This window comes from Wolffia australiana, chromosome 5, assembly GCF_029677425.1.
Source record: "Wolffia australiana isolate 7733 chromosome 5, ASM2967742v1".
Lineage (NCBI taxonomy): Eukaryota > Viridiplantae > Streptophyta > Magnoliopsida > Alismatales > Araceae > Wolffia > Wolffia australiana.
In genome coordinates this window covers 1,560,004-1,587,220 of record NC_135839.1, presented here as the reverse complement: position 1 = coordinate 1,587,220, position 27,217 = coordinate 1,560,004, and the positions used below count along the sequence as shown (strand labels likewise).

General features: G+C 41.4%; 1 protein-coding gene and 1 non-coding gene across 2 annotated transcripts; one reads left to right on the top strand and one right to left on the bottom strand.

The window, feature by feature from the left end:
* Window positions 1–976: 976 nt before the first annotated feature.
* LOC144703980 (small nucleolar RNA R71) lies at window positions 977–1,082 on the bottom strand. Its single transcript, XR_013581681.1, has one exon. It is a non-coding gene; the product is annotated as a small nucleolar RNA R71 (small nucleolar RNA).
* A 23,997-nt stretch (window positions 1,083–25,079) lies between these two features.
* LOC144702948 (putative B3 domain-containing protein At3g49610) lies at window positions 25,080–25,538 on the top strand. The gene has a single exon (XM_078574976.1). It carries the CDS (start codon window positions 25,080–25,082, stop codon window positions 25,536–25,538), a length of 459 nt encoding a protein of 152 aa, XP_078431102.1.
* The last annotated feature ends 1,679 nt before the right edge of the window (window positions 25,539–27,217 follow it).

The following is a 27,217-nucleotide window of genomic DNA, read 5'->3' as shown; positions in this document are numbered from 1 at the left end:
TTTTATGTTGGCATTTAAATATTCCTTTAAAATCCCAAAAATTCTTGTTATGCCTCTTAAAATTTGTATAAATATTTTAAGTATATTTAAATTATTTCTTGATATTTTTATTAATGTGTTATTTATTTTCATGGCCAATAAACAACTCCTAAAATAAAAAAATATATAATTAAAGTTCAAATTTATTAGAATTTGCATTCCTCCTATGAATGGACCCTTACTCTGCCTTGCCTTGTAAGGTTATCATAAATTTTATTGTCTTAATTCAGATAAATCTATGACACTAATTAGTGAAGTTAAATCATCACTAATTACCTCAAAAATATGTTTTGTCAAAAAGCATCGTTGCCAGGCAGCACTGTGACATGTTTAAGTCAATTTGTTTTTTTTTTGCTGATGTTGAAGGCATCTAACCCTCAATATACCATACTTATAACTTCTTGTTGGAGGTTGATGGTCTTAACAAGGTCTAAGGCTACTACTAGTGCTGAGGAAGATCAAGAAACCCAATATCCTGCCCTTCCAACAACACTCACAGCTTAAGATAAAGTAGAAGTCTATATGGCAGAAGATGGTCAGCCATAACATGGGAGAAGAAGGATGATGCTGGACAGATCTAGTGTGTTAAGAATCTAAGGCAAAATGGCATCAACATCAGTGTAGGTGAGAGGGTTATGTTTTGATATGAGAATGCGCTACTTAAATCTCTGAATTTACTGAATTTACATTTAACTCGCTGAATTTACTGGTCATTTTTCTCAACACCCGCTAGAACTTCGTGATGATTTTCACATTCAATGTTCCTCTCAAAATATTCATGGGTCAACTACTGAATCATTAAAAATGAAAGATTTTCTGCTCGCTTTGAAATATAAGGTTTTGCCTGGTACAGAAATGTAGGCATAACATTTAACTCGTGGGAAGAAGTGAAGAATAAACTTATCCATAATTTTTATCCCCTTTCCACAAAACAAATTTTTATAGAAATGAAATTCAGAAATTTTATCATCATGATCATGAAGCATTTAGTGAGGCATGGGGAAGGTGAATGAATTAGTCCAAAAATGTCCTCACCATAGAAAATAATTATGTTAGCTAGCTGAAGTTTTCTATAAATCAATTCCTGTTATTTTTAAAAGCAAAGTGAAATTTAAAAGTTGATGGCCATTCTATATGGGGTATGAGGATAAAGTTTTTGATCTCTTGGAATGGGTGGCTAACATTGGCCTACATGAAATAGGAAGAAATCAAAATAGAAAAAATGCCAACCCACAACAAAGGGAAGTGCAACAAGTAAGTTCAAAGGAAGTATATCTTCACGCAGAGACATGGAGAAACCAATGAGAAGCTTGAAGAATTGAGTTTCACTGTAAAGAATGATATTCTCCCAAATTCAACCGTTGTTAAAGTAAAAATTTGTTCTTTACGCTCTATTGGAGATCATGAGGATGGAGCATGCCAACTTGGAGAGAAGTTGGTGCATGCATTGAACTATATAGGAGAGGGACAACCTGAGCCCTTTTTGGGCATACCATCCCTCTATATAGGAGAGGGAGAATGCCTAAGTGGGTGTGAAAGGGGAAAACTGGCCCGAGATGAGAATACCCATAACGTACAAGGAATTGGAAAATAAATAAATACATCGGATTAGACCCAAAACACAAAAGATAAAATGCTACAGTTACTAAGACTAGCTACGCCAAGTACTTGACACCAGATTTGCAAAGGTCGACTCCAGCTGCTCGACGTGGTTGACATCACCCTGTGTTGAAGTCTGTGCGATGGTCCTAGAAAGCTGGGTCGCGTGTCATTATTCAACATTGACTACTAATGAAAGAGGATATGATATTCACAATGCGCCATCTCCCCCAGTCAACCACCCCTCTTGCGCCATTATCTAGGCCACCTGCATCACACGCTGCACCGCCTGCGCATACCGATCACCATCCACGGCCACCCACACCTCTGACCTGACTACTCGCGTTGCTAATAACACCTTACGTTTGGAATTTATTTCAAGCAGCTGGAAAAGTATTATTTATTTAATGGGTCTATTGTAGGGGTTTTATCATTTATTACATGGTAACTAATTTTTTCAAGTGAATTCTGTTTTTTTTCTAATTTTCAATAATTTTATGACTTTATGGAATTTATTTAAGTATAAATATATTTTATTTTTATTTAAGACGAGAGGTTAAAAAATCACTTTCAGGGTTAATTAATGACAGGATGAAGTACTGAATTTTATGGAGTTTTCTTGTATTTTATTGAATTTGAGAGACTTTGTTGAAGCCAAAATGATTTTTTTAATGGGAACAAAGTATATCAATAAAATCAATATGAGTTTTAAAGTAATATCTATGAATGGGAGATTTTCTCTTAAAATTTTGTTGCACTGATGCCCTTAGAAACATCTCTTACTCTTGTTGGCAGGAGTAAGGATACGAGTAAATTTATTTCAGGGTTTAACTCTAATTAATCAGGATTGTTTTGACGGTTTTAAGGAAACACGAAGGAGAGAGATAGCTAAAAGGACATATACATAAATATTTTTGTGCGGTGTTGATTTGCGCTTACATTTTTTATTAGGGACCTTTTGTAAAATTTATAGGACATTCTCTCTCAAGGAGGTAACCTCACCTTCCTTGCTGTGCATACAAAGCGCACACACTGATGGGGACGTAGCGCGCTATGTTTAGGAGTAACTTAGAAGGCGCACAGGTAGGTGCAAAAAAGTATATAGGGTGCAAAGCACAATATTAGAATGAATTTCATTACCAAGTTCAAATGTGTCGCCCATTCAGAGGATGACACAACATTGCGTGAATCAAATAAATTAAATCAAATAACGGAAAAATGATCCAATAGCTAAGATTAGTCAATTTCAGTTAGTAATAACTCTTGATATTTAAGTATGATTAAGATGAGGCTATTACCTCATCTCAACTTCCTCTTTCTATATACAAACACATAATTTCAAGAGGGTGAGGCTATTTTGGAGGTGGCTTTATCTTAGCTGAAGGAAAAAACGGAGCTTCATCCTGGATCAACCCTATTAGATGATTTTTTTTCATTGTATTTAAAAGTTTAATGCATCTTTGATAATGTTTCAGTGACTTTTTTTAATCTTTATTTTTGATCTTGGTTTGCATTTCTAAATCCACAGGCCTAAGCGGCCTTATTGGAATTGAAGGGATAGATTGTGAAATTTGCCTTTCTATTCTATTTTCACATTGAAAAGTTTAAAAATAGTTTAATTTATAATAAATATTAGATTGCCTTTATGATCTAATATTTATTGAATTTTATTACCAAATTTCCCAAAAATAAAACCCAATTCAAATCAGATGTTCTTCATGTCCACTTTAATTGACCCATTTGATCATTTTTATTGGCTCAAAAGTCAGTCTAAAATTTCTCACTTTGTCTGTCTGACCTATCTCTTCTACACCTCTTTTCTAAATTCTTAATCCATTTAAGGTTATTTGATCTTCATTTAAGATTAAATTAGCACTAAGTATGGTTAAAATTATTCAACGAGAACACTTACTGAATTCCTCACTAGCTTCCTTTAAACGATACCCGTAATTATCACTAAAATCGTAATTTACAGTTTTACAAATTTTATTGTATAAGCTAAAATCTACAATAGCAAGGGCTTATTAAATTGCAAAATGCATTCATATTTTTGGCTTATCAATTGGCGCTGTTCCCGGGGAAGCAATGTTAAGAATGTTTGATCGGTTTTTATTTCTATCAATTGAGTGCTTTAAATTATTAGTAAAAAACATTTTGATTTAATTTTTTATGTGTGCTTGATATTCATCTAGTCTACAGTTTTGCATGATATTTTATTACTTATAATAGTTTTTTTCAATGCAAATGAAGCAACCATGTCTCACCATTATGGGCAGAGTTCTCACTATCATGAGTTGCATCAAAAAATATCTTTATGATCATTGTCCTGTCATAGAGATTCTTGCATCATGTTGAAAAATTACATTGTGACATCAATCCTTACGTGTATGATTGTTACCATTCACACCAGGCATTACCAAATTTTCATACAAATTTGTATTATCATAAATCTATACAGGCATTACCCTCCTCATCGCCCTCCCCATCACCGTCCCAAGCGCTGATCACCCCTGCTATGTGCGCACAATGACTGTACCATCCATTTGCTCATCCGCCACCTTCCGTACCGGGCCAATCTGGGATCGAACAAGACCGGAGCGGAAACGAAACAAACTTCAGGTGAGGTTTCAGTTCATGCTAGAAAACCAGACCGGACCGGGATCGTCAAACCCTACCCATGATATGTGCCACTTGGGATATCCACACTATGAGTGAGGGCAAGGACCATGGTTAGGACTTTTGTTTACAAGTCCATTGCAAAATGCATCTTACTCATTTTCCAAAGTGCATCCTATGTCTGGTAATGACTTTTATATTATTCAACGGAAAAATTATCTGTTTGATGACTCTGAAGTGGCTGACCAGTTTATGATGAGTTATTTTCTTGAATATGAGGATGTTTTGAAACATGATTGTCCTTCCAAAATGATTCTACTTCATAACTTGGTTAGAGGATTCTCTAATAAAAAAAATTATTTTTATCAAAGAGGAGATATACTCCTAAATATTCTTCTCAATATTGTTTTTGGATAAAAAAATATCCCATTGAGGAATATTATTACTTCAAAAAAATTACTATTAGGATGGAGTTTTCTGAAATTTTTAGTTTACATGTTTGCGAGGATGAAGTACATGGGTACAAGAAATGTCAATCACATTATTGTATTGCTTCTGAGTTAATTTTTTAGGATGGCATCAGACAAAAGGTGCAAAGAGATGAGAAAGGTCAGGTTGAAAACACCAATTTGTGACTAAGTTGAGATTGAACCTTTCTTATGCCAAATCCTGTGTATGGCAGTTTTATGGCATTGTTTTCTTTACATCCGATCCCTTTAATATTTCACTTTTATGTTCCAAAATTACAAGGAAATCCAATCTTAAATATATGTACATACAAATAGGCATTGAGTGTCTTATACACGATTTTTTGAATTTTTCTTTCTCAGGTTAACTTGTTTCTTGCTAACAAGAACTGGGATTCTTTTCCAGTTCCCCCTTTATGTCTTTCATAAGGAGGATGTTGATGAAGCTAATGCAATTATGGTGTACGACTTAGCCTCAACATATTCAGAGTTCTGGTATCCATCATCTAAATGGCAAGCCACAACTTCCACCCCCAGTGTTTCCATCCTCTCCCTCAATGTTTCTTGGTTATTTTCATAGTTATGGAGGTTCTAGGATTGGGGGGAGGGGGGGGGGGAAGCTTGTTCCTTTTATATGGGAACTTGTGATTTGTGCATTTAACATGTGAAATATTTCACAACTTAAATATGCTCATAACCATAATTAACATGTATACATGAATCAAATTTTACGTCTTTTGACATGGCAGACCCAGAGAATGTTTGAAGGGGAATGTTTGTTGATTTTTGAGCAACATCGGTTCAATTTCAATTTGAGTAGAGTGTCTAATTGGTGATTAGATGATGGAAAATCAAACGGTAGAAGCTCTGTGATCCAAAGGTTGAGGTATGAGTGAATTGAGGCTCCCCATTCCATCTGCTAAAAAAAACTGATCCCCATTATGCATTTTGACATGCCCTCCCTATTAAAATGAGGCAAGAAGTAAATAAAAAGGCAAAGATAGAAATATATAAGAAAAAAGGCAAGAAAAGAAAATAAAAGGGATTTGATGTGTGTGAAATGTTTAGAATTCAGAAATAAAGCTGTTCGCCATTCTGGTGCCGTGCACTGGATATTCTTCGTTAGAGTGTGAATTTGAGCTAATATTTTTTAAAATGTGGGTGTGATCAAAATCTTATTTAGTAGATTCTCATTCATCTTGCTTTGCTTGTTTATATAAACCAAATACCTAGTTCAGTCTGAATACTTTTTATTTACTTTTTTAGTGAATCAGATCACAGAGATTGATCCAAATGACTTATGACTAAAAACTAGTAATTCAGGAACCCTTAGGTCATAATGTTTAATATCTGTAAACTTATTTTAGTATACATTTATTTTTTATAAAACTTATTCCTCAGGGATTTAGAATGGTAATAATATTATAACTATATGTTTAATTTGTCTTAATTGATTCAAATTTATAGAACTATACGAAAATAACAAATCATGAACGGCCGTCCCGATTTGCGAATTTAAGAAATCTGAGCTTGAATTTGAGGGACTTAACTATCAGTTATGATTAGAAATGATGAAACTATACTTACGAAATGTAAACTGATTTGCATTGACGGTAGAATTCAGAAATATAGCGTTTTTGAGTTGAAAATTATGAAAAACAGCGAACGTGAATGGGATTGCTAATCTAGAAAATCAAAAAAAAATTAGAGTTTAAATTTAAAGCAAAAGAACCTAGAAGTACCAGAGATACACACAGAATTAATCCGGACTGATTTCGCTTAACAAACGCACAATATTCGACGAATTTGAGCTTGAATTTGGGAAAGAATGTGGCGGTCAATCCGCAAAAATCCTGTCAAAACTAACCTCTAAATTGCTCCTGACTGATTCTTGAGTCTTCGAGTTGGCTAGATAGTCTTTGCTCGAGCTTAAAATCAAGAACAGCAATTAATCTTTCGAGTTTTTCCTTTTATCGCTGGGGAATTGGAAAAACAGATTCTTCTGATTCCTTTTTTTTCTGTTTTTTTCATTGCATGCATAGCGTACAACACAGTGCCGTTCACCATTCTGGTGCCATCCACTGCATTTTCTTCATTAGAGTATGAATTTGAGCTAAGATTTTTTTGAATGTGAGTGATCAAAATCTTATTTAGTAGTTTCTCGTTCATCTTGCTTTGCTTGTTTATTTAACCCAAATACCTAGTTCAACCTGAATGATTTGTCTTTTACTTTTTAGTAAATTAGAAATGATTTCAAGAAGAAAATTGATCTTAATTGTACCTACCAAACGTATTAGAAAGATTGATCCAGATTACTTATGAATAGAAACTATTAATTCAGGAATCCTCAGGTTGTAATGTCTAATATACTATAAACTTATTCCTCAGGGATTTAGAATGGTAGGAATATTATAACGATAATTTTATTTTGTCCTAATTGATTCAAAATTATAGAACTATATGAAAGTAACAAATCGTGACCAAGACTTTTGATTTGCTAATTTGAGAAATCTGAGCTTGAATTATAGAACTATACGAAAGTAACAAATCGTGACCAGTCATTTTACACTGCAAAAAATCAATTATGATTCGAAATGATTAAACTACACTCAATAAATACAGGTAAATTAAAAGTTTGAAAGTGGAAAATTAAGAAAAACAGCGAACATGAATGAGATTGCTAAATTTGGAAAATCAAAGACAAGTTTGAGTGTAAAATGAATGCAAAAGAACCTAGAAGTACAGGGACATGCAGAAAATTAATTTACCCCCGTTTAGTAATTAATTTTTATTTTTCAATGTAAGGTTGATCTGAATAATCCAACCGTACAGATAGAAAGAGGGGATCAACATGAGTAAATCCATAAAAAATGTCATCTTAATCGGAATTCAGGATCAAAAGTTATTTATAAATGAATTTTAAACCAATTTAAGCAATTGGTTTTAAATTCATTTATTTATTTATTTCCATTGTTTTAACATGCCATGATGTGTCACCCTCGCATTGGTGGGCACATTAAGATTTTTTTTTTTTGCAGAAAACTCCTTAAGAAAGCCAGGAATTGCTCCTAAATGTCGCCCAAAAGTAATTGTGTATATGCCCCTTGCGCATTTTCTCTCCTATGATTTCTCATAAAAGCCCTTAAGAAAATACTAAGTAATTGCAATAAAACCCTATCGCTGTATAAATAATAGCTTTACGCCTGCACACACAACTGGGAACTTTTTTTTAGGGCATAATTGCAACTGAAATTTACAAAAAGCCCATAGAAGAGTAAAAATTGCTTCAAAACTCATTTTCTCACTATAAATATATCCTTTTCATGTTTAAAAATATATTTTCACTTACATAAACCTCAAAAATCTAATCAAATCCTAAATAAATTCTAGAAACTTCAAGCAAATTCTGGAAATTTCAGTATTTCATCCCCATAATAATTAAGCTTGAAATTAAAATTTAAACCTGCCATTTTCATTTAAATTTAATTATCTAAAGCTCAAAGAAAGCCCAAAAATTCATAAAATTAACAGAAAATTAAGGAAAATTTGGAAATCACTTGGAACAATTAAATTTATGCAGATATATTATAACAACCACATTTTGAGCTCTTTAAATGCATACAATTCTGCTAATGGCATCAAGTAAAGATCGAGTTTAGGGTGTTATCATATATGCAACTCTTACTTCAATTATGCAACTAATTTGGTCACCGTTCAGGCACCACATAGTCTGCATGGTGTGGGTTGTGGTGTTGTAGAGGTGCGGTCGGACTGTGGTCATGATCATCCCAGTGTCGGGAATGACCATGGCGCGATGGGTATATGTCTGGCACTGTGCACGGCAGGTACCTGGGAACCTCATCAGGTTCCTTGTACGAAGGGTGATAGGGCCGTACATAGTCATCTCGACATGCTAGTAGGTCAGCCTTGTGCCTACAAACATAGAGCCAAATGTGGTTGTCACGGCGGGCAAGTAGGTTGGCATCATACTCATGATCGTAGTCCGAGATGTGACCATCTTCGCTGGCTGGTCAATTGGCCTTGTATCTATGATCCTTGTGTCGGCCGTGTTCGTCTTAACAGGCATGTAGGTTGGCCGCATAACCACAGTTGTCATGTCGGATGCAGTCTTCTCAACTGGTCGATTGGTCAGCTTCATATCCTCAAGTGAGGTGTCAAATGTGTATTCATCTCGGCTGGCGGGTATGTCAATCGCATACCCACAGTCATCGTGCTGGACACGATCATTGAGGCAAGTCTGTTGATCAGTCTTTAATCTGTAGACCTATTGTGAAACGTGTTCATCTCCACAAATTGGTAAGTCAGAGTCATACCCTTGATCGTAGTTGTCTCCATGGTATCGTCTTACCCAAACACGGACGTCCTATGAGTCGCATGCAGTGTGTTGGCAGGGCGTAAATCTCAAAGCTTCTTATATTGCCTTTTTTGTGCTCTACATACTCATTGTTATCGTAAGTACTCCCCGGACATTCCAGGTGTCGTGCGACCCAAGGCTCACTCAAGAACTGTAAGCGGTGGGTATTGGAGGTATAGGCTGTGCGAGCAACTCCTCCACGCACTCAATGATGGCTATCAAGGTGTAAAGACACGCCCATCTCTCTTTGGACAGGTCATCCAAGGGTCGGTGTTGTGGGCGCAATCTTCATGGCCCCGTCGTGCTCCTCAATTGTGTGTGGTGCAGGCCTGGAGTATGGCCTCGTCCACAGGATCTTCCCGGTGTGAGCGACTACTTATTGCGTCGTCTCCTCATTATTGTTAGTTGATGAGATACCTAGTGATCGCGGAGAATTATTTTGGATTGCCGGTGTCCACGACGGGTGCAAGTGTGGACATGTGAACCACACAATTGGGCTCCGAAGGAGGCGGTGATGGGCCAGCTTCAAGCGTTAGAGAACATGGTTTTGAGAGGGCGATGTGTCTTCTTTTGTCAGGCAACGGATCAACATATAGGTAGAACTGCCGTGTTGAGCTCTCATGCTCAATCGTGTCTCTATGGCTATTCTAGTCATCCATGTACCTAGATGAGATTTTAAAAGGGAGATGCGATGCAGATGATGGTGATGTGGTGTTTGAGTCATGCTATGAGCAACCACAGCCAGGCTTTGATACAAGTTTGATGTCAAACGACGCCACATGCCTTGTCTATGCGTGTATCAAGACGACACTGTGATACGAATTTGATGCAAGATGACGTCACGGACATCGTGCGTGTGGGTGATGCTCGAGTATCAATTGGATGCCCAAGGATAAGGATGTCGTCATCCCAAATGGGTATCGGACGATGCTCTGAAATCAATTTGATGCTCGATATGGCCAAGGATGTCATCCAGTCGATGCCGAATCGATGCTCAAGTACCAAAATAGTGATGTCAGACATTGATGGTGCGGTCGTTTGACGAAGAAAACAAACCCTAAATGGGTACGTAATTATGAATGAATAAAGTGTCATATGTGTTGTACTTTCAAGCCCTGACTTAAAGGAGGATGCTGAACTCTAAGATCCAAAAGGGTCGCCGGTGACGTTGAAGGTGGCCTCTCAAACCCTATCGGAGGGACGAAGGCAAGTACGATGCCAAATAGAATCAAGCTGTATAGGTCGGTACGTAACAGACATACTCGTCCATATCTATGATGATGCTCAATTCTTGTAGGTATCCCTCAATTTACCCTAGGTCACCTTCTAGAACGATCATGGTGAAGTCAACCGAAAATAGAATACAAAGGATTATATCAGGAGCAATGTGAAGACGATGTACCTTGTTGGCATGCGGCTCGTTATGCACATTTCTTGTCGTTGCGACAATGGGTGCAAGTGTGAGGTAGAGAGATGGCACAGAGGCCTTTGCATAGCTCAACTAGCATAACGGCACATGAGCTATGGACTCGTCGAGAGCAAAAACCGAAATCCAGTGCGTATGGTGTCTGAGCAGGTAGTAAACGGTGGGCCTGGATTAATCTGTTCTCAAGCGTAATTGGTAGGTAACAAGGGGTGATCAACAAGAACCAAATGATCGTCTAAGGCGCTCTAGCTGGGGCCAATAAATCAAGGTTCCACATAATCCCAAGGCTGGTGACAGGATGTCAAAGGCACCTTAGGTATTCAAAATGGAGATGCTTGTTGGCAACCTGTCGGCAATGCCTGATCACAACTGCAGCCAGCGCTCAACTCAGATGACGTAACCCGAACGCGTTGTTTGGGAATGCCATGGTCTATAGCTTGTTAGGTTGTAGATAGAGGTACGTGGTCGTCCAAGTGTTAGGCATTGGCAACAGATCTTACCAAGCAGCAGCGCGGCGTCTAGGATTGACCATACAGACTATAGTACATAGTATGGACTCATCTTGATGGAGGGCGGAGAGTCGTTGGCTAGAAATCCGCCTTCACCTGACAAAATTTTCTAGGTAACAAGGGGTGATCAACAACAACCAAATGATCGTCTAAGGCGCTATAGCTGGGCCCAATAAATCAAGGTTCCACATAATCCCAAGGCTGGCGACAGGATGTCAAAGGCACCTTAGGTATTCAAAATGGAGATGCTTGTTGGCAACCTGGCGGCAATGCCTGATCGCAAGCACAGCCAGCGCTCAACTCAGATGACGTAACCCGAACGAGTTGTTTGGGAATGCCATGGTCTATAGCTTGTTAGGTTGTAGATATAGGTACGTGGTCGTCCGAGTGTTAGGCATCGGCAACAGATCTTACCAAGCAGCAGCGCGGCGTCTGGGATTGACCATACAGACTATAGTACATAGTATGGACTCATCTCGGTGGAGGGCGGAGAGTCGTTGGCTAGAGCACAGAATGTTAGCAGATTTGCTTCCTACGAATAAATATTTAAAACTATTATTCATATCTTCCATTGTTTTACCAATCTTTCTCATGTCTATTTTTGATTCATCCATTCTGATATCTGGTTCAACTGCTTTGACATAAATGATTCCTCTATGTTTTTCGCATGCATTTCGGTTAGCATACAAAAAGTCTTTGACGATATGTCCAATCTTCCACTAACTTTTTCCTAAGATTCATGGATTCATGTGCATGAGTATGAAGGAACATTCTACCACTAGATATATCTACTAGGTGTCATTCCTGATCATTCAATCCCTTATAAAAAATTCAACTAACTCGTGAAATGGAATTCCATGATGTGGGCACTTCTTAGTAATTGCCATGAATCTTTCCCACGCTTCTCCTAGGGTGTCAGTCCCATGATAGAATCTATATAGCATTTCTACCTGAAGTGTTCGATCAATAAGAATAAAATTTCTTTTAAAAACTAGTTTGCATCTCACTCCATGATTGAAATTCTTGACCTACTCCTTTGAACTACTCTTTGGCCCTATCTTTCAAAACAAAATGAAATATCCTAAGTTTGAGAATTTCATGAGCAATACCTGGATAGCTATAAACAGAATATATGTGGGTATACTCTTCTCCGAACTCATAAGGTTTCTCATTGAATCCTTCATAAAATGTAGGTTATTCTAAAGTTAGTATTTTCAGGTAGAGTAGTGTAACTTTTACTATCTTCTGGATCAGAATTCTCTCTCAATCTCATTCTTCTCATTCATTGTTTAACTCTACAATTTTTATTGTCATCCCTTCTATTGACAATTTGTTGATTTTATCCTTTAGAAGTCTCAAAAATATTATCAAAACTAGGACTTCTCGTACTGATTTTCTCAAGGTTCACTAAATCAGGATTTCAATATCTCCTACCTTCATGCAACATCAATCACACAAATAGTAAAGATAATTGGCATAAACGAACAAGAAAAATCAGTATAAGAGTGAAAGAAATGGCAAATTTGCTATTTCAGTATGCGTTAAAATATTTCAGGTAAATACGAAATTGAATTCAATTAGAAAATGTATCAAAACACCTTACCACACTAGATACAATTATTCTTGATGTATATATTTTTATACTTACCAGCAACTGCGCCAATTGATAAGCCTAAAATTAATGTGTAGTTACGTTGTTATTTGAGGTTTTATAGTTCTGCAATAAAATTTATAATATACCTTAATCACTAAATAATATACATAGAGAAAACAAGGGGTTGAACCACAAGGAGGCACTAAGCAATAGGTTTAACCCAATTGCAGCGAATCAGTGCAACAGTGAAATAATCTTGCATTCAAAAGACCTTAATTATGATTATAATTAATCAAAATCAAGTAGAAAGTTAATTCGTATTTTATTATTTTTTGATCAAGACACTCGGGTAGGATAATTAGGATTATCATATAAAATCAATTTGGATTATCAATTTTAAAATCAAAATATTGTCTAGAAGTCATTTTTTATACGTTTAAAACTGGGAATGAATTAGCACAAAATTGGGTTTTTAACTAGGACCGGAAGATGGGAATTTTTTAATGAAATCTTAGGTTTAGGTATATTAGATGTTTAATTTTTGAATTCTAGAAAAAGAAAATAGGAGATCTAACCTAGAGAGAAAAAGAAGAGTTTTGGGCTAAAGTGAAATTCAACCGTAATCTAAAAATCAAAAAATGTAGAGTGGATCAGAAACTGTGTAGAAAAAAAGATTAAAAATCAGATCTCAAATCAAAATCCTAATGCAATGCTGATTTAATTTTAAAACAACTCGAAGGGCATGTACATTTTAGCCACGCCTCGGTGCTTAAGAATAGTTCAAGAGAAAGTTCAAAAATCAAGTAAGAAATTTACATTTTACAATCATGAATCAGGATCTTTCGACTTTCAAAGCAACATCTGTGTTCTTCCTAGCCACATCATTGTAGAGGGCCTCAAAAGTAAATTTTCACCTTCTTCTTAACCTCTGTTTAAAAATCCAACCGTATGGATCATAGAGAGAGAAACCAAAAATGTGCCCTCTAAATGTGGGCTCAATCGGACAGTTAGATCTCATGATTTCATCGGTTAACCAAAGATTAATTCGAACTGTTAGATTTTTATCTCTCCTCCAATCAGATAGAAAATGCCCTTTTTTAAATGGTAGCATTGTTTCTCTCCACTCTTGGATTGCACGCTGCCATGTCGCTATGTGCGGAAAAAATATTCATTAGCATTAAAAATGGAAAGAGAGTGTACACAACAATTTTCAATTAGTCTAAAACAAAACAAAAACGTGTGCTTACCACATATTTAGAAGGCATGATTGTTGTGTGTATTAAATGCACATGGCGATTTGATTTTGTGGGCATATAATAAAAAAGAATGTTTATCAATGCACACGTGCAATAAATGCATGTGGCAATTCAACAATGTGTACGAGGTATCTATTAGATCTTAATAATTCATGAAAAAACTGTACTTTAATAGATGCACACGGAGATTGATTCTACGCGTGCAATTATTGCAGAAAAAAGTTAACTTAGAAAAATAAATCAGACCTTTACCTTGACGACTGTGCCACGCTGTATCTTTTAGGAAACAATTTGCTCATCATAGCATGGAGCATTGCGATGGCATAATGAGCCAACAATACTATAATCGTTGATGCCTCCATTTATTCGCCCAAATGTTGGACAAGTGGCATGGATGCCACGTAGGGTATATTTCTAAATATATTATAAAATGCTCATTAAAAGGACAAACAAATAAATGTGTTGTTTTAATTCCAAAAATAATGTACTGGCTAAATATTGGTGAGAAAATTATAATTTAAAAATAGAAAATATTCATAAAATTAGTAAAACGATTACCAACCTTTAGAAAAGTATTATAAGCCTTGTAATAAGTATTTATTCAATGCAAGTGGTCAAATACCATGAAAAAATACTAAAAATTTAGAACAATAATCAAATCAAAATGTAAGTTACTTTTTTCTCATTTTAAATTGGAAACATGCAAATATGGCTATTTAAACACATAAATATAATGTAATATTGACGTAGGACAGCGTCGGGGATGAGTGCCTAACGTCACCGAGCTATGGGACTCGGTGTTGAGTGTGACGTGTTGGATGCCTACTACGAGGAGGACCTACGATGAAATGCATGGGCGTAGGATATCTAGCATGTACAGTTGCCGACAAGCAAGGAATAGCCAACCTCCGGAACGTCGATGGGGTCGCCCAGAGAGGGGGGTAGACCTTCGGATCCTCATCCAAACGGACGAGGATGCTACGGCCCCGAACGGGATGACTCCCGCTAGAAGGTGCACCCACGTGACGGGCGGGTCCGACTCGTACCAAACATGTAAGATGCTCAAATTCAATAGATGTTCACTCAACCTTACACGCTCACCTCCATCCAACCCGAGCGCGGTGGAGGCAATCGAAAATGCACTACAAGAAATAAAGGACGGAATGGAATGGCGTACCTTGTCATTGTCCCCGGAGTGACCGTCTTCTTCTCGGGAAGAAGGTTCAGTTTGTGGTCGGTGTCAGTGATAACGGGAGCGATCCGCAGTCTGGGCACAGTGGGCGCCGGATGCAAGGGACAGAATAAATTTGACGGTGGGAGGACGCGACGGCTAGTGTGCGGCGCGTGGGGTGGGCACGCCACGGTGAGCGTGGGCAGGCGAAGCCCAACGATGTGGGCACGGACGCGGCGCGGCGCAGATGTGAGCTGCACGCGCGACTGCGATGCAATTGCACGCAGCAAGCGCGGGCAGCCGGTGCAATGCACAGGTGTGGCGCGACGAGGGTGCCCGATGCGGCGCCTTGGTGCAACAGCGGTACGAGCACGAGGCAGTGCTGGCGGTCGGTGTGGCAGGGCGCCAGCCGACTCGACGGCGGCGGACTGCACCCGTGGCATGATCGGGATGGACGCGAGCGTCGAGAGGGACGGCATCGGTTGGAGTGGACGGGACAACTGTCACATGGGGGAAACGTCGCCCCCGGCGGCTGTTGAGTCGTGGGTAGGCGTGCGGTTGCGATAAGGCGGGCCATGCGGCAGATTTGCGGAGTAGATTTGCGGCGATGGTGGCAGCGTATTCGGCGTGATGCAGGCATTACGCGGCACTGCAGGGAAGCGCGGGTCGACAGCGGCTCCAGATGTGGCAGGTCTGTGTGGCGGTGACGGAGGCTCAGTTGTACCAGGCGACAATGGCGACGGCGGCGGCTCGGGCGTGACGAAAGTGCACCACTGTCGGGCGGCTCTGACACGGCTGGGCGTCGCAAGTGGCAGCGGTGGCTCGGCACGACTGGCGTCACTGGCGATGGCGGCGGTGAGGTTCCCATGACATTCTTCCCCTCCCCCTTTCCTTCTCTCTTCTCCTTCCTATCCCTCTCTTCTTCCCTGGGAGCATAACCTTTACTTCTCAATGTGAATTTTCTTTTCTTCAAAATTCAACAAGGGTGCTGTTTAGGGCACCCATCCTTCCCTTATACAGGGGGGAGGATGTGTGGCCCTTAGACTAAAATAAGCAAAAAACAAACACACAAACACGACATGAACCTAGGACATAAAGGAGACGAAAAAAACAAAGAAGAACGAGGAAACGATGAGGAAGGGGGGATCCTTATAGGACGAACCTCCCTCCTTACACATGACCCTGGCGTGTTTTAAAATAACGAACTACGAACATCAATACCATGACGATGAACGAAACAGCAAAGTAAAGACGATTATAAAGTGTCTGTTACTCGATAAATCTGAATTTGGGCATGCGTACAGTCACCTTGGTTTGCTGAGCGGGCTGAACACGTAAAGCTGGTGATGTTGAGGGCGATGGTGACGTCTCCGAAGATGTTTTCGGGGCTGCGGGTGGTGCTGCGCCATCAAATATTCATCAATTAATCATTATACCTTTCCATAAATCAGACACATAAATATGAAGAGAAGTGTACGCATGGATCCTTCATAAGGTGAAGGCCACCCAGGATCGAGTAATGCCGAAGGGGGATACCACAAGCGAGGACCGCCCTTGGGCTGGCCAATTATTATTGAAAGTAATGAGCTTCTCTCTGCTACCTGCTATATTGACAGATTTACTAAAAAATGATTTTAAATAGCAGTGAACAGACCATTTCCAGAAAGCACTTGATGAGTTGAAGAAGGGAGTCAGAAGCGAGCTACTACTCCAACTGCCCAAGTTAGACAAGCCATATAGGGTAGAAACCAATGCTTTTGATTTTGCACTTGGGACTGTCTTGAAGCAGGATGGACACTCTGTGGCTTACAAGAGCCACAAGTTGAACCTTGCAAAAAGAATGTACTTGATGCACGAGAAAGAGATGACAGAGGTGCTCCATTGCTCAAGAGTATGGGGCGACTATCTCCTTGGAGGTAAGTTTGTTTTCTACACTCACAATGTGTCCATCAATCTTTAAGTCTTGGAAAACGTTTACCTGGAAGCAAGCAAGATTGCAAGTTTTTTGGGCAGAATTTAACTTCATTTCAAAATGCAAGCCACAACGTGCCAATCTAGTTGTTGGCAATCTGGTAGGCTGTGTGGGAAGCCCCTTTACGAAGCACACGACGCACACGATGGTAGACACCACGGACAAGAATGTAAGTATGCACTCGTGTCGAATAGCTATCTGGCTAGGAATGGAACAAGGTGTGGTAGGTTATGTCCGCTCTTGCCTAGTGTATCAACAAAATAAAATGAGAAGGCTAAAACTGCAGGAATGCTAGAGCCTCTCCCAAGGGCGAGCATACTGTGGGAGTCTATCTCTAGAAATATCATCATTTGTCTTCTGCACCATTTTTCACAATATGAAATATTCATCCCTACCATTGCGGAGGTGCACGCCGCTGGTGTGGCTCTTCTTTTCATGTCCAATGTGGCGAAGTACTGGGGTCTTCAGTTGGACAACACTAAAAACTGGGATACACGATTCACGGGTCATTTATGGGAGTTGATGTTTAAGTACATGGACTCCAAGCTCAATTTTTATCAAGCTTCCTCCCTGAAACGGATGGGCAAATGGAGCGTGTAAATGCTATTATGCTTGAAGAGTATCAACAACACTACATTTGGATCAACCAATATAATTTGGTGGAGGAACATACTGCAGCACAATTCACACACAACATCAATTGGAGTTTAAATATAGGGCATTAACCATTCAAGATTGCAAGGAGAAGGCATCCACTAACTCCCTCTCAGATGGTGAAAAAAGATGCAAATGGTCATTTTCATGCGGCAGTTTGCTTTGAGCAATGATGATGCCCCCATTCATGAAGCTCATGAGGCAGTAGAGCGTGACGTTAAAAGAATGAAGAAACATACAGATAGCCACAAAATGGATGTTTAATTCCAGGTGGTTGATCTGCTCTTATTGAAGACGAAATCCCAAATTTTAAAAAGAAAAGAGGCAATACAAAGGCAAAATGATGGTGCAGCACATCCCGCAGCCCCAGAAGCATCCTCGGAGATGTTACCGTTGGCCGACATCGCCACCGGTACGCATTCAGGCCGACCGACAAGCCAAGCCGACGGTACAAACACCCGGATTCAAATATTCCGGGTAAAGGGCACTTTATCTTTGTCATTTTCTTCATTATTTTTGTGCATTGTTTCAGTTCATAGTTCGCCCTTCATTGTTTTGAGTTCCGTTATAGTCATGTGTAACAAGGGCAGATCCATACTATAAGGATCTCCCTCTACGCCTCTCTCTCCCCCCCCCTCCTTCATTTCTTATTTGTCCTTTGTTTGTGTTTTGGACTTGTGTTGTAATTGGTCCTCCACGTTCACCCATAAAAGGGAACGTCGGGTGCCCTAAAACTTACCCTTGTTGTTGTTTTGAAGAAGAATTTCTCACATAGAGGAAGAAAGGGTCCCCATCCAAGAGAAGACAAGAGGAGGAAGTAAGAAGAAGGAGAAGGGAGAAGGGGAGAAGGAAGGAGAAGAAGAGAGGGAGAAGGGAAGGATTGCCGCCTTAGACTTGTGGTTGTCGCCCGCCCGTATGGATCTCGCGCACTGCATGCCGCTGCCGCCGTTGTCGCCCGACTATCAGCATGTGCACGCCAACCGTTCGCTCCACGTTTGCTGCTGGCAGGCGCCCGTGCTATTTGCGCACGCCTGAATAGCTGTTGATGACTTCAGCCCCCAGCCCGCATAGGTCTTGCCCGCGTGCCAACTGCCATCAAGTGCTGGTTGCCCCGTGGCACCGGTGCACTCGTCCATGTCCCTGACTGTCGTTTCTTCCTTCAACGCTAGTGTGTCAATCTTGTGTCCTCGGACCGGGGACGTCGCAACCATCGCCGTTGGGGTGTCTGTCGCCGCTGCTGTCGGGTTGCCAACAGCTGCGTCGACCTTCGCCATTGTCCACGCCATTGGTAGCTGCCTGTGCCGCGCCATGTGCCTCGCCTGCATGTTAACCAATCCAACGCCGCTGCCCCCGCCATTGTGCCACCCGTCGTCGTTGCTGTTTGGGCCACCCACCCCCGTGCCAGCCCCACCATTTTTGTGCCTGCCGCCGCGCGCACCCTCTGGCGTGTCACCATCATTGACCGTGAGCATCTACCGCCCTGTTTGTGTCGCGTGCGCAACGCCTCCCTCCATCGCGCCACGCGCGCTGCACCGCGCCTATCGCGCCCACCGTGCAGCGCCCACAGGGCCATACTCGCCTCGTGGTGCTCGCCGCGCCGCACGCCCTGGCCACGTGCTCGCGGCTGCCGCACCTTGGTCGCCCTCCACCATTCCATGTCACTGATGATGCCGCAACCGACCTACGGACAAGAGTGAGACAATTTCCCATGGACGTTGACGAGGAACTTTGCTCCACCCCCATCTATTATTTCGTACAGTGCATCATCAATTGCTTCCCTCGCACTCGGGTTAGACGTAGGTGAGTGTGACAGGTTGAGTGAAAACATATCACAATTTGAGTGTCTCACCTATTTGGTACAAGTCGGGTTTGCCTGTCACGTGCGAGCCACATCCGGCAGGAATTCCCCGTTTTCCACCGTAGCATCCTTATCTCGCCCAGACGAGGTTCGGGAGGTCTACCAACTGTCCTCGGGTGACTCCATCGACACCCCAGGAGTCAGCACCCCATTTTCTTGTCCGCAGTCACACGTACTAAAACTAGAGTCACCCCCATTGCATTGCGTCAATGGTTAACCGTCAGGACCCATCGATCAGACGATCCCCCCTCTTCATCGTCTGAAAAAGGGCCAGGTCCCATCACATGATGGGCCTTTTGAGGTGGTGGCAAAGATCGGATGAGTTTTGTATTTTATTACCAGACCCTTACACCTGGCAGTCCATCTGGTCTTCCATGCTTACGTCCTCAACAGGTACCAGACTGACCTTGAAGATGCGACTAGGAACCAGCCCCAACAAACTCCACCAAATGTGAGGGTGCCTCTCGACCATGAGGCACAAGTGGTCAAGACAAAATTATAAGCTAACCAGGCAGGACGCCAAACTTGCTTCAACAATATTAGTTACATTACCAAATCGAAGGTCAGACAAGCTGAATCCGCCATAGGGGAGCGCGAGTGTCACATGTGGCAATATGAAAACCTACTGATAGCATATAAAGAGACAAAGCTAAGATCAACCAGGGCGTCAACATGTTCACACTGTGGGCTGTGTTATACCCCTTACAAGGCAGCATTCTTTTCCGAGAGGCTGGCGTGCTTATTGGGAGGTTGTGTTCGTGTATTCGGAATTATGATCTGTAATGACTAAGTTCCATTTAATGTGCCACAATGCATTAAGGGTATTGACACCAAAACCAAAAATTGCAGGCCATCTTTCCCATTGTGGTGATACACTTTGGATGATGTGCGTGCCCGTCTACGCCTAGGCAGCACAAATCAGGCAAGGCCCGCATGTGCTGGGTGCGTGGGCTGATGAGGATGCTAGTGGGCGGGCCCCGACAAGGATAAATTTTGAGTGAAAAGGCAAGAGTGTTGGTATAAAGATGGGCTTGACGGAGAAGGTTGACTTAATGAAGTACTGGCTGTTGTAGCTTGACTCGACTCCATTTGAATTATGTAGGCCATATCAGTTCTACTTGGATCGTGTATGCATCATCTGGACATGAAATTGGCATTGACTAATTGTGAATTTGACAAAGAAATCTATGTGAATCAATCAGATGGTTATAAGAAGGAAGGAGAAGAGATAATAGTTTAGAAGCTAAAGCTTTATACGTCATTAACAAGCACCAAGAGCATGATACTCCAAATTCAATAAAATTTTCATTTCTGTTGAACAAGTCAAAGGCGCCCATGAACCTCCTCTTTATTTTAAACACACCAAGTATTTTAACGTTAGTTTGGGCATTTGTGTGGTTGATCTATTGGTTATAAAGAGCATGGATGCTTAAGTTAGTGAATTCAAGAGTAACATGATATAGTCGTTTCAAAGGACAAATTTTGGTTGGTCAACTTATATATTGGAACTGAGGTAACTAATATGGGATGTGAGATCACTTTCTCTCAAAAGATATTTTTCATAGAAGATCTTAAATCGGAACAAAATAAAAGATTTCAGCCATTCTCTTGCTTTGCATGAGGATAGGCCTCAGTTGAGACAACATGGGAACCTGGTGAGTCCCACTGAGTATAAAAGTTTCATGGCCCGTCTTCACTATATTACGCATACTAGGTCAGACCTATTGTTTGGGGTGGGTTTTCTGAGACATTCCATAGAAAATCCCACCAATGAAAATTTTTAAGCAGCCTAGCGTGTGCTTGAATTTACCAAAGGAACTATAAATTTTCCGCTAAGTTACAAGAAGGCCAAAATGTTTTACATGATTGGCTTCATTGATAGTTAACTATACAAGAAACTGTGAGGATGGGACAGCACCTCACTGTTGGTATTCTTCCTTGGCACGTGTTGATGTATCAGTATGTTAGAAAAATTGAGGAGGAAAATAAGATAGTACTCAACTGTGTCGCAAACAATGAGCAAAGTGCATATAGTCTCGTAAAATTCCTATGACAATGAGGTTTGCCAAAGTCAGAGGTAAAGTGGTGTCTTTAAAACAGATAAGCAACCATACGCTTCATTAGGTAAAGGTTGGAGACAATCAAATATATTTACATTTTTATTGGCTTCCTTTTTGGTTCATTTTATTTCAAATCATGTTTGTTTCCTATTATAATAACATTCCCTATCACTCTCTCATTCCATCATCTATATAAGAGGCTCTAGATAACCATGCGGTCTTTTTTCTCATTTGATTATATTTTTCGTGTTTCTTGTCTTCTCTTTGGAAACTTTATTATTCTTATATTTTGGACTGTAGAGGTGTCTACATATATGAGAGAAAGGCGAAAGATAGTAGATTGAGAGAGTAGGAAAGAGAACTGGAGATTGATAAGCAAGAGATATAGGCGGATAGATTAACAAAGAGATAGATGGTAGGACGTATATAGAGAAGAAACGAGAGTGGGTGCAAAAGAGATAGATATGAGAATAGAGAAAGAGAGGGAGAGGATAACTGAGAGAGAGCAGAAGAGATACATAGGAAAAATAAGAGATAGAGAGAGGGTAAGAGAGAGGGAGAGAATAACTGAGAGAGAGCAGAAGAGATACATGCAGAAAGTAAGAGATAGAGAGAGGGTTGATCGAGAGAGAGAGAAAGTCGACACTGAGTGGAGGCGAGAGAGACATGACAAGGAAGAGATAGATGGAGAGAAGTGAGAGAGAGAGAATATGTTGGAGAGTTAATATTGACTCAGTTGTTTTATGTGTAGGTAGTTTTTTAATAAATCAAAAATAACCAAGTCAGCATGGTATAAGGATATGTGGATATAGGAGCTAATTTTGTTGAGAAAAAGACTGCGTGTCTTTGAAGACAAAGTGATGGAGGACCATCCTGGAGACAGCACGACGGGACGACATCAGCCACGCCGAGCAGCTCGCGTCGACGCTCGCCACCCGGGGTTCAAGTACCCCGCATAAGCATCTCTACCTTCCCTTGTGTTTGTTTATGTTTTGCTTGTGTCTTTGGATTTCATGGACTGGGCCAATGTTGGGCCTCGCCTTTTATCTTTTACCTTTGAAATTTCAGTTTTATTTTCAAATTGTAAGGAGAGGCCGAACCATATCTCGCGACGGTTCATCCTCTCCCCACGTTCACTTGGCACCTATCCTCACTATATAAGGGGATAGCATGCCCAAGGAACATTTGAGTCATTTGTTGAAAGAAAGTTTATCAACTCTTGTCTCCACCCTATCGTAGCTAGACTGTAGAGAGGAGTGGCTGTCCTCGCCCACGTCGAGATCACTCCGTGGAATGTATTCAACGTCTTCGTCGAGATCACTCTGAAGAAGCTAAAAGATTCAAGAAGTTGTCCACTCCCAGGACTACCGGATCCTTCGTCGGGACCACTCCGGAGGAGCCTGCAGTTCAAGGATCGTCGCCGACTCGCCCCACCCCAAGGGTACTCCGCATCCCACCAAGGGAATTCCCAAGAACTTCCAAGAAACCCCATTTCTTGGATGCTTCTTGGTTGGTTCTTGTTGAAGAAGGCCTCTCTTGGGGTCAAGATCTGCCCACCGCCGTCAACTTCGCCACCGCCATCGCTCCGCCGCCACTGTCCCGCCACCGTCGTCTCCATCCGCGACCCTATCGACTCGCTTCGCCGCCGCGCGCCCGTCGGCGCCCAGCCACCACCCGCACTTGAGCGCTGCGCGTCCACGCGCATCCGCTGCGCCCGCCTGCGCCCGCCCGAGCGCTGCCGCGCTCTTCTGAGCGCCACACCCGCCGCCGCCCGAACGCTGCACGCCAGACCAAGCACCGCGCTCCCGTCCGAGCGCCTCGCGACCGCGCACCCGTCCGCGTGCCCGCGTACCACCCGCGCGCCTGCGCTCCCATCTGGGCGCTCGCGCACCCGCCCGCGTGCGAGCGCCGCGCGCCAGCCCGCGTGTTCACGGACGTCCAGTGCACACGTCCCGCATGAGGGACAATTGCGAAGCCTGATCCGGCCTACCTGGTCACGCCGTCCCCTGGACCTTCGCCCCATCCGGATGATCGCTTGGACCGCCGCCAAGTCTCATCCACGACTTGAACTGAATGAGATCCACGCCGTGGACTATCAACTATTCAGGTACTCTCTCATCTCCTCTCCATCATTCCAGTATCGTTATCTCCTCCAGTGTCGTCTTCCACTATCTCGTCCGCTGCCATCTTTCAATATAATTACGGATAGGATTAGCCACATTCGTCGAGAGGTAGGATCTTCTTGTGGTTGATAGGATATTCACTGATTTGAACGCCCCTCACCGCTTAGTCGTCAAAAGCCCCTCACCGCTTAGTCGTCTAGTTGGTCAAGTAGGGTCATTAGGAGTTCGATCTTGGATCAATATCTCACCACTGATCGTCGTGGATTTACCTCCCTAACTGTGGAACGTCATACTTGCTTATCCGAGTTCTTCGTCTTTGCGCATACATTCATATAAACATCGCGAACCCGTCCATCGATTCCTGTGGCCTAATACGAGCCGACCGATCCCGGCAGGTCGTATTACATCACAAAGTACATGGAAAAGTGTGTGGTCATGGTTAGTTTAAATCCATAGGCAGTTAGGGGGAGTGCCTATAAATGTTGGAGTTTTCTTTGTTGTAGTGTGCTGTGTGCATCAAGGTTCTTTCCTACCTGAAAGTGTTCTTGTTTCTTTGTGTTTGATTGTGAGAGTGAGGGCTTAAAACCTTTTTTTTCTGTGTGTGAGATCAAGAGAGTGAGTGCCTTGCATCTCTTATCTGAGTGAGTTGTTGGAGCGAGAGAGCTAGGTTCCATTAGAAGACAGATAGAGAGGGAGTCAAAAAGATAGAGATAGAGTGGACAAGAAGACAGATAGAGACAGATAGAGGAGAAAATGGGGATATTGGGAGAGAAGATAGATAGATTGAGATAAGAGAAGAGAGACAGACAGTGAGAGAATGAGATATAGAGAGAGGAGAGCAGGTGAGACAGACATTGAGAGAATGAGATATAGAGAGAGGATAGCAGGTGAGAGAGAGAGTGAGAGAGACAGAGAGAGAGAGAGAGAGAGAGAGAGAGAGAGAGAGAGGGAGAGAGAGAGATAGAGATAGATAGATAGAGAGCGAGAGAGAGAGAGAGAGAGAGAGAGAGAGAGAGAGAGAGAGAGAGAGAGAGAGAGAGAGAGAGAGATGACATTACGGTTACTCTTACAAAGTTCTGAGTGATGTGTGTTTGAAGCGTGCACCCGAAATATTTTCCTCAATCTTTTACCCCGTACTCTTTTCCCCTGACCCTCGAGCATCAATTAACGGTACGTGACAAACCCTGATGGACGGAGACTGATCTTCTTGAACGTAAGCGACTCTGCTTCTGTTTTACAAAGAGGTTCAAAATCTTTAAATGGGGAATCCGAACTGTTCTCTTCTTGGAGACAATCGGCAGCGTTTCCTTCTGTTTCCGAGTCCCTCTTCTCTTGATCTTGAGGAGAACAGCGGTCTTCCATGGCCCCGGGGAGATGGTCGAAATGGCGAAGGAAAGTGAAGTGGATGGGCGCGGAGGGAGCCCCACAGCTTCTCTTCGAGAAGATACTCAGCTCCCTCGACGCCAACAGAGGCGCCGGTCGCCTTGTTCTTCCTGGGACCAGGAAGGATATTTTTGGCCGCGAGCCAACTCCCATCACCTTATCGGAGTTTCTCACCGATTCTGAGAAGGAGATCGCCGGTGGAGAAGGGGAAGGGCTGCGGGTTATTCTACTTGACAAGAAGGGGCGGTGGTATCGTGGTGCGCTACTCAGACGGTGGGGTAACAACTCCTCTTACGCGCTGGAAGGAAGTTGGTTCGACCTCGTCGCCGTTAACCAGCTCCGACCCCATGACAAAGTTGATGTCTTCGTCTTCCGTGCTGGAGGACGTGTTGGAATGGCCGTTTGTGGCACTGCCAGGGCGCACCCATTACGATGAAAGGACTCGCCATGTTCAGATGCGTTCCCATACTGAATATGTCCTTCTCATCTCCTCCATCACTCTCTGTCTCTTTCATTCATTCACTCGTTCATTCTTTCTCTCTTTCTTTCTACTCTTCTTTTCTGTCTTTCTTTCTTTCATTCATTCATTCTTTATCTCGTGCTTTCTTTCTTTTCGTTTTATTTTGTTTGTTAACTTCGTTTATTGTTGTCTGTTTATTTTTATTTTTTTTACCTTTCATTCTTTCTTTGTTTTTGTTTGCTTGTTCTTATTTCCTCCTTTCCTTCGCACTTTATTTTTGTCTCTTGTGTGTCTCTTCTGTTTCCGAAATATTGTTCTCCTCCTTTATAAGCCACCTATTAGTCCTCTTCTCATTACTTTCTATCCAGTTATTATCTGTTTTCTTGTCGTGCTTATCTTTTTGCTCTTTCCATCTTATATGTAATTAGAAAAGGACATGGACTGGTTGCCATCTGCTTTAGCAAAAACAGAAACCTAGACCTGATGTTCAGTCAGGTCTCAGTCTCAGTCCAGTTCAGTCATGTTATGTCTGGGTCCAGCCTAATTAACTACTCAATATCAAAGTAAATCCCAAAAAAATAAAAACATTACTTATAATTTATACTGTGTATTTTAAACAAAAGTATAAATAGGTTATTTTTTGGTATTTGCTAGAAGTCGTCCCTTTCTCGCATTTGGCGTATTTGGCTTGTCTTTGTTGCGGTTCACTGTCTCACTGCGACCTATTGGATTTCATCCGAGAGCCTGATATTGTCTAACTTACAGAAGCAACCATACTCATAATATTTATTTTTTTATCTCAACATCTTTATAGATAGTTATGAACCTGGGTTCCGTTAATACGCAGGATGTTCTAAAACATAAATGATATATACAACATATAAAAGATTTTCCAAAGGAATCGTAAAAAAACTTATTATACCTTTTATTCTTTGCTTCAGTCACTAATTACCTCAACTTTGCTGCCCTCCCATTTGCATTCTATGATCTTAATTTACGCCCAACATACGCGTACTGGTTCAAATCTCACGATACCACATCCCGTCGAAAGAGACGCTTCTTGGAGAGGTACAAATATAAAGGAATTCATTTGAAACAACTATATGTCGTCAATACTTTACTGATATAAATGCACTCCGACAATGGAGTGCAGACTCAGGATCATCCACTTCTGCTTAACCAATTTTTTGATGTTGTAGGTTTCCTTCATTTTCAGATTACCTAATAACATGACGAGATAGGTTGAATAAGTCTGTAATTGAGTGCCATACATCCATCAATAATTCACCTGGCTGGGACATTTCAAGAATTCACCTGTTCTCAAATAGCAAGAACTATTTCAAGGAGCTGCGATGCATCATCAATCTAATGCCTAGTAATCCCAAAACGTTGCAATATGGTTGGAGGTTGCCCAAGTATCCGTTGTATGCAAAACTTTTCAGTAGGGTGTATCACTCCTTTTATCTTGGTTTTGTCTCTTTAAGCGTTTGTGTTGGAAAACATCTCACTGTCATTTCAGTTAGAATACTTTACATTTTATGGACCAGGCATCGACAAATTTTTCAAATCTTTGGGTGATCTACGATTAAGAATGACACTTTAGTGCTTACATTCATATTTATCTATTCATTGTGATTTTTTTTAGTATATGTTTT